This window comes from Saprolegnia diclina (assembly GCF_000281045.1).
Source record: "Saprolegnia diclina VS20 unplaced genomic scaffold supercont1.5, whole genome shotgun sequence".
NCBI lineage: Eukaryota > Oomycota > Saprolegniomycetes > Saprolegniales > Saprolegniaceae > Saprolegnia > Saprolegnia diclina.
In genome coordinates this window covers 754521-762354 of record NW_008246072.1, presented here as the reverse complement: position 1 = coordinate 762354, position 7834 = coordinate 754521, and the positions used below count along the sequence as shown (strand labels likewise).

At 58.0% G+C, this 7834-nt stretch overlaps 4 protein-coding genes across 4 annotated transcripts; 1 reads left to right on the top strand and 3 right to left on the bottom strand.

The window, feature by feature from the left end:
* Window positions 1–34: 34 nt before the first annotated feature.
* SDRG_02314 (60S ribosomal protein L8) lies at window positions 35–1071 on the bottom strand. The gene is made up of 2 exons (XM_008607895.1): window positions 557–1071; window positions 35–355 (listed from the first exon to the last, which is right to left on the bottom strand). Exons 1-2 carry the CDS (start codon window positions 1036–1038, stop codon window positions 67–69), a joined length of 771 nt encoding a protein of 256 aa, XP_008606117.1. The 5' UTR covers window positions 1039–1071; the 3' UTR covers window positions 35–66.
* Window positions 1072–2138: 1067 nt separating this feature from the next.
* SDRG_02313 (CAMK/CAMK1 protein kinase) lies at window positions 2139–3412 on the bottom strand. The gene has a single exon (XM_008607894.1). The coding sequence runs from the start codon at window positions 3389–3391 to the stop codon at window positions 2174–2176; it is 1218 nt and encodes a 405-aa protein (XP_008606116.1). The 5' UTR covers window positions 3392–3412; the 3' UTR covers window positions 2139–2173.
* Window positions 3413–4599: 1187 nt separating this feature from the next.
* On the bottom strand, window positions 4600–5445 carry SDRG_02312 (hypothetical protein). The gene has a single exon (XM_008607893.1). It carries the CDS (start codon window positions 5338–5340, stop codon window positions 4717–4719), a length of 624 nt encoding a protein of 207 aa, XP_008606115.1. The 5' UTR covers window positions 5341–5445; the 3' UTR covers window positions 4600–4716.
* A 315-nt stretch (window positions 5446–5760) lies between these two features.
* SDRG_02311 (hypothetical protein) lies at window positions 5761–7648 on the top strand (the record flags this gene model as incomplete). Its single annotated transcript, XM_008607892.1, has 9 exons — window positions 5761–5897; window positions 5941–5965; window positions 6009–6107; window positions 6150–6262; window positions 6306–6410; window positions 6457–6577; window positions 6628–6711; window positions 6765–7034; window positions 7085–7648. 9 exons carry the CDS (start codon window positions 5761–5763, stop codon window positions 7646–7648), a joined length of 1518 nt encoding a protein of 505 aa, XP_008606114.1.
* Between the last annotated feature and the right edge of the window lie 186 nt (window positions 7649–7834).

The following is a 7834-nucleotide window of genomic DNA, read 5'->3' as shown; positions in this document are numbered from 1 at the left end:
TGTTGTTTTGAGTCGTGTTGTATTGACATTTCCAAGACTTGAAGACTAGCGAGGTAGGCCAACCATTTAGTTGTCCTTCTCGAGCTTCTTGATGCCACGAAGGCGACCCGTGCGGCGGGCGGCGATGAGACCGACCTTCTTACCGGCGGGCGCGTCACGGCGGACCGTCGACGGGTGACCAATGTGCTGGTGGTTACCACCACCGTGGGGGTGCTCCACGGGGTTCATGGCAACACCACGCACCTTGGGCCACTCGTTACGCTTGACCTTGTACTTGTGGTACGCGCGGCCAGCCTTGAGGAGGGGCTTGTCCGTGCGGCCACCGCCGGCGACGACACCGACCATAGCACGGCAGCTACACAGCAACTTGACCATCAATGCCTGCCAACCCATAGAGAGAGATCGAGCGCGCCCATCGGAATACTTACGCACCGCATCAAGCGGGGAAAGTAGTATGGGAACTACTACACAGCACCACGCAGCAGCGTACGCATACTGCGTGGGCGTGTGCCACGGGCTTGCGCCCGGGCGATCGAATATCGAATGGAAAACTTACGCCGAGGGGATGGTCTTCTTGGAGCCCGACGGAAGACGGATCTTGGTCTTGCCCTTGTCCTCGTCGTGCGAGACAATGACGGCGTAGTCGCCCGAGCAGCGAGCGTACTTGCCCTTGTCGCCGATGCGGCACTCGACGTTGCACACAATGGTACCTTCCGGGAGCTGCGAGAGCGGGAGGATGTTGCCGACGGCCATGTTGGCCTTCTTGCCGGCGTAGATGAACATGCCCGTGTACATGCCCTCGGCCGCGATCATGAGCTCGTGCTGGATGCGGTAGCGGTACGGGTCACGGAACGAGACGCGGGCGAGCGGGGCACCACGACCCGGGTCGTGGATGATCTCCTTGATCACGCCCTTGATGTAGCCCTCACGCTCGACGTAGTCGTTCACGCGGAAAGCGGCGGCGCCCTTGCGCGTCTTGGTGTGCGACCGGAAGATCGAGCCGGCACCCTTACGTTGGCCACGAATAACACGACCCATGGTAAAATGTCAAATGCCAAACTCAATTCCCCACAGCCAAAATGACTGGTTTTCAAATCGCATTCAGTCTCAAAGGGTTTTATTCAATTTCAAAGGATTTCGCCGTTCCACCAACCACAGGCAGGTACGGATACCGAGATCGTTATACGGATAAACACGCCGTGTCAAAGCACCTCGGGTTGCTTGGCCTTTCTGGCGCTGTACGATCTGCTGCTGGGTTGCCATAGAGTCGTTGGCCGATCGACGCTTTGGCTCGAGTTGATGGAGCGTTGGCGAGATGAGATGGCGGGTGAAGAGATGACGCAAGATCGTCACGGTATGATGCGTGGAGAAGGGAGAGAATGCGGGTTGCCGATGAAGATGGAATGTCGAGCGACCGTACGGGGACAGCGGAGAGACAGAGGTGGACGTGGGTTCGGGCTATGCTGTCGACGCCACGGCGTCTGAACCTTGTGTGGAATTGCTGGTCGCCTGCGGCAGATCTGGCGATGGCAAGCAGCACGTTCTGTCGCGTTGAGGTAGTACCTCTGTGGTAAACGGTACTGACGAGAGAGCTCGAAGGGAGTGCTGCCCAAGCGACAGCAACTCGTTCGGAGGCGCCCATTGAACGGAGCTCCACGCTGGCGATACGTGGGCTCAACACGGCAGTAGTGTACTAGTACCTAGTTCGTACGTTCTTTGTGACTTTCATTACGCTACGCTGCTCTCTCGGCGCATTAATCTCCTAGCGATTGCTTTCTAGGTCGTTATGTACTGTAGTAGCTATCCGTTCTAGTCGCCAAACGCATATTTTGACTTGACTTCCACACGCAAGCCTTCATCTGACAACACGGGTATCGTACTAGTAGTCCTTCCCTACCTCAAGGCATTCTCTCGCAACACTCCCAGGCCACGCCCGACAACGTTGCCAAACCGAAAGGAGGTCGTGCAAGTTCGCCACATCGTACGCCGACGCCGTGGAGCAACTCGAAAGGGTGTCGTTGGGCGTTGTCGGCTGATCCCCATGACTGTACATCTGCATAGGCTTGCGATAGCTCTTGCGATACTAGTATCAGTAAGTGCTGCCGGTTTGGCTGGGCAGCAGTACTAAATCCTCCGAGTCCCTCGCTAAAAGACAGGTTCATTGAATCGTATATTACTTTTCAGTAGCGCTAGTGTACAGGGGGCGAGTGGTGTCTGTCGGGTGGAAAATATCGATCGTAAATAGCGGGTTTGTCTGGGACTGTTGCGTCATCCATCGGTGCTCGAGCATCTCGGTCGCAGAGAGGCGGTGTGTTGGGTTCTTGGCCAAGAGCTTGGCAATGAGGTCTTTGGCGTCGGCCGAGAGATCCGTGCAGCGCGGGTGGTCGAAGCTCACGTCACTCTTCTTGATGCGCATCTCGATGAGTTCTTCGGGCAGCGCGCCGTCCATATCGAACGGATGCATGCCCGTGAGCAAGATGTACAAAATGCACCCGATCGCCCACATGTCGGCGGCCTGCGAGCACAGCACGCCGTCCTTGGTGGCTTCAAGGAGCTCCGGTGGCAAGTACGCCGACGTGCCGACGTCGTCCGTGCGGCTAAACACGCTGGGTGGGCCCGCGCTGCCAAAGTCGGCGAGCTTGGCTTCGTTGTCGGCGCGCTTTTCCTTGAAGCGCAAAAGCACATTCTCGGGCTTGAGGTCCTTGTGCACGAGTCCATTCGCATGAAGAAACAAAATGCCTTGCGCAATGTCGTGAATCATCTTGCGCGCGTCGAGCTCGGAGAACGCGCCATAGGTGACAATATGCTCAAAGAGCTCGCCGCCCGCGACGAGTTCGGTCACGACGCACACGCGGTCGTCCGCGTCCGTGTACACGTCCTTGAGGTCGATGATGTTCTTGTGACCGCCAAGCGACTTGATCTTTCGCAGCGCGTGGATTTCGCGGTGCAATGACGCGCGGTGGGCGTGCAGCGACTTGATTGCTGCCTTCTCGCCCGTCGTGCGCGAGACGCCAAGACGTACAACACCAAAGGCTCCTGTGCCGAGCGCGTCATCGCAGATGGTCCATTGGTCCGTGGCGCAGGTCTCACGAATGCTCGTAGTCTTCTTGTGCGCATGTGCGCGGCTGTGCGCCGAGGTAGGCGACACGACCGTGCTCATACCGAGGGCTGTGAGACCCGCGACGGCCACCTGTAGCGGCGACGACGGCGTCCAGAACGACCGGACAAGACTCGTGTGGCGAGACGACGACGGCGAGATGCGCAGCGTCGTCGTCTGCTTGCGCAGTGCGTGCCACGACCGCGATGTCCGAGAGAGAGGAACGTTCATTGTAATAGAGTGGCGAGAAGATGTAAATAAGAAGTGGTTGACCGTCGGCGCTGGCGTGGACATGCGACGTTGGGTCGGGGTGTGTGTCAAACCGACTTTTACCCGATTCGAATGCACCAATGGCCTGTCGTGTATCGGGCTGCACGCGATATGATTGGATCATTTGATTTTCAGATGGCCAATCGGCAGAATGCGGACTTCCCAGGTGGCGTTGGCGCCAGAATCTTGCCAAAACCGCCCAAGTGCAAACTCAACCCAGCTGGTGAAAGGTGGTTTTTCCTGAATTCTCGACTTTGTTTCTTGCACGATTCCTTGTCGACGATCCAAAATGGCAGTGTACACGGCAGCACCCTCGAGGCGGTACCTCAAACCCGGTGCATCCTCCCACCCCCTCCCGGTTTGTAGTTGTAGGTGCCGGATGAATCCCATAGAAGGCGCAGCGAGGACGCTGAACGTAGCTATCGTGGCGACACGAGCGTGCTTCAAAAGCATGTGCAACGCTTGAACTCGCCGCCAAAGTTTTGGATTTTAGAGGCGAACGCTGGCGGATTTACACAGCACGTCGCAGGACGCGAGCAGAGTTGTCGCACGGCTGTGGATCACGCGGAGCTCCTCCAAAGCTGGTTCTGTGGATGCTCTGTGATAAGACGATCACAGAGCTGCTGCTGCTGCAAATTTTGAGGCTGTAGTACCGGCACGCAGCACGTTGGTGAGCGCTACCGACACACAATTCGAGTCACAAAGTCCCAGTTGTGATCATGACATGGAGGTGTGCGCTTTGGCAGGCCTTGAAAAGGCGAAGACCCTGCAGAGCAAAGATGAGCAATCAGATTTCTAGATTCCCAGATTCCGGCGCGAACGAGTAAAAAAGTGGCGTTAGCACCACGTGGCAAACCAGCGCCAGATGCAGGTATCGCTGGCATCGAGTCTCTTGATGCAAGCTGCAATGCAAGAGACTCGCACCGACCGCGTCCGCAACGATCTCGACACGCCACCTTGAGCCTTCGAGCATCCACGCCCTACTCGTGCGCTTCTTGCCCCTCTGACAAGCACATCTCAAAATGCCACACCGATATATTTCCTCTCGCGATCTCTCTCACTTCTTTGTTTCGGGTAAAAGACATTCGCTGCCTAGTGCACTACGCCGAACAAGCCAGATCCTCCTGCTTCGTTCTTAATAAACCTCCGATTAAGCGTCGTCCACACCGATGGGTGTCATTGACACGTTGCTGAGAATTATGTGCAGTCGCCTTGCAGCGTGCCACGTCACACATGGGTCGCCTCCAGATCTTATTGGCATCAGTGGTATGGCTGGCTTGCACGGATGCAAGTAGGAACAAGTTGGAATATACATTGACTAGCGTACTAAAGCCCACAAGACGGGTGTTTCAAGGCGCCTCGACGAACGTGGCTTCGATCGAGAGGTTCTTGCGCACGCTGCGCAGCTGGATCCACGTGCTCGTGAGCTGGAGGAACTGGAGGAACGCGGCGAGCACAAACGTGGCGGACGAGTTGAGCGAGACGGCCACGACGACGAGGATGGCCGCCGCGAGGTAGACACACAAGAGAATGCGGTCGATGCAGAGGAGGTAGCAGAGAAAGGCCTCGGCGCGCTTGCGACTGAAGTCGTCGTCCGCTGCCATGACGAGGTTGGGGCACACGAGGCGCCATGCCAGAGCCTCGAGGAGCGCTGTCGCAAAGAGAAAGACAACTGCCGCGTACGCGTAGCTGCACAAGTCGCCGCTGCAGTCGGTGCTGACAAGGACCCAGACGCCGGCGGCCACGAGCGCGCCGCCGACGAAGCCGCTTACGATGCGCTTGAAGCGGGCGTGGTACGGCAGGTCCATGATGGAGAAGAAGAGCGCCATGCAGCCCATGCCGCCCGCAAACTTGTCCGAGGGTCCGTCCTTGAAGGGCGTCATGGCCGCGCATGCGATCCACGCACAGAGCCCGATGAGCACCTTGCGCACGATGGCTTCGCGCTTGTGCGGCGCGAGGTCGTCCGTGACCATGCTCGGCGAACAAGAAATGCGTTAAATGACGTTTAAACCGAATTCGAACGTGCCAACCTTGCCCGTTGGCAACGGCGCCAGAGTAACGGTATGGATCGACGCCAATGGCAATACGCCCCATTTGTTGCAGCGTACAGTACGTTGGAGTGATATGCGATGGGACCAAGGCCGTGGGCAAGCCAGCGTCGCTGGTCCTGTACTAATACATGTAGTACTGGTTATGTAGCAGAGTGGTGTGCTTGGGTGCAAGCTCTCGGTGACGGGAGTTGTAGTGGTCGCCGCACGCTTGATTCTGTGGGATGTCCAGCGTCCTCTGAGTTCGAGTGGCAATAAGTGGCAGCAACAATCAAAACACCTACGTTTTATTGCGTTTAACGCCAACAGACGCGTTTTTTACAACACCAGCTGGCACATTGGATCATGAAGGGGCACGCGGACAAGACGGGCGACTGGCGCGAACGCTATGGCTTCCTCAATGCGACGGACAAGCTCTTCTTGGCCTATCCCTGTCCGGCCAAGCCACGCAGCCCCAACGAGAGCGACAAGGCGGCCGACTGGTGCGTACCTTCTCTCGCCTTGCATACCTCATGTGGCATGCAGGGGCATCACGATGCGACCACAGACCGTTCGCCGTCGTCGCCGCCGCCTTCGACTTAGGGAGCTTGTAGGCGAGTGATTTTCTCAACAACGAGAGCGCCGTCGAGCAGCTCACACTTTTGAGCCAGCCCGTGTCGCCCAAGGAGCGCGGCCAAAACATCCTCATCCTCGTAGCGCCTCGGGCGTCAACGGTCTCTCACGCAGCGTGGTAGGGGCCGCCCGGCGTCGGCAAGACGTCGTACATGCAACTGCTTCTGGCGCACTTGTACCCCGCGGTGGCCGAGCGCAAGCGATGCACCTTGTCGCTGGAAGCCGACCAGATTGAGTTGGCAGCGGATGCCAAGTACGATCTGACATGTGTACGGTAGTGAGCGCGATTTGCTTGTCAAGGTCCAGGCGTTCACGCGGTACCACGAAAAGCACACGGTGCTGGTCGACAAGTACCTCTACATTGCGATCGAGAACTTTGATCGGTAGCCGGACACAGTCTCGTGCGCCATCGTCAAAGCACCTGCGTAGGCTCAACCCCCGCGTGCAGCAGCACACGCTCGGCCCGATATGGGACACGATCAACACCAAGTCCATTTACTTCATCTTGACCGTGACGCCCGATGCGAGCCGCGTCACCGAGCAGATCCGCGTACGCCGTCCTTCGGGTATCGTCGCTTTCCGAGTCTTATCGATGCCTAGTCGTCGAGCAAGTGCATTCCGTTGGTGCCGCTCACACCCGCGCACGTGCTCGAGAAGGTTCTGCGCATCTGCACTTCTGAACGCGTATCCAAATGCGATAGTCCAACAAGAACATTAAGGGTCCCTGGCGACCGTAGATTGGCTATGAGCGGTCGGCGATCGAGTCGCTCGTCGCACGAAGAAAAGCCAAATGTGTCCCAACCGTGCAGCTGCTCCAGAAGCTGTTTCTGACGCACCACTACCTCAGCACCGAGAACGTTCGCAAATCGTTGCCGGCAAATACAGGCGCGGAGACAAACAGCCGAGTCCTTTCGATCCCAGAGGTCACATTTCCGCTTCGGCGCTGCACTGTGTGCACGCTCCTTCCACCGTGCAAGCACATCACTTTGGACAAGATGTACGCCAAGGTCCTCGGTCGATTCTTGAAGTAAAATTGGCAAGGAGTGACGCGGCTTAGGTGTCGCACATGCGATCGTTGTACCCGCAAGACAACCAGCGCGCCGTGTGCCCCGACTTTGCCCGCACCGGCGTCTGCCACGCCTTTCACCGGCGCGCCAAGTGCCTCTACGACCACCCGCTGGAGCTCCACGAGATCGATACGTCGCCGCTTGCCCCGCGTTGCAAGGTGCACACGCTGCCACTGCCGTGCGCCCACTGCGCAACCCTGATGCGCAGTGTGGCCGAGGCCAAAGCGCTCAAGGCAGCGCTCAAAACAGCCGAAGACAAACGCGTAAAAGCCACAAAAGAGCTCGGTGTTGTCCAGCACCGGCTGTATCTCCACCTCAAGACCCAAGCGACGCTGTGGGGCAACGCCAAGCGGCAGTTTGACGGTACCACCGAGCATCTGCGCGGCCTCGTGAGCGCCGCGACAGCCAGCGTCGCGCAATGGAAGGACGTGATTCGTGACACAACGCCCAAGGTCGCCGCGCTGGACGCCGCGATCGCCCGTGGGTTTTGCAAAGGCGTCGGCAAGGGCCAGGCGTACCCCTTAATGCTGGCCGAGAAGAATGCGCAGCATTAAGACACTGGTTCTTGTTGTATCTGGGCAGTGGTGAAGCCATGACCGGCCAATCAGTGCAAGCGTGTATCGCTGGTATGACTCCATTTAGCGCTAGCTTTGTCCATGTAGTGCGGTCTAGATGCCGGCAATTCGTGGACGATGGCTCGACCCTCGCTGCAGTGTGTACACTGCCCAAAGCTACGACAC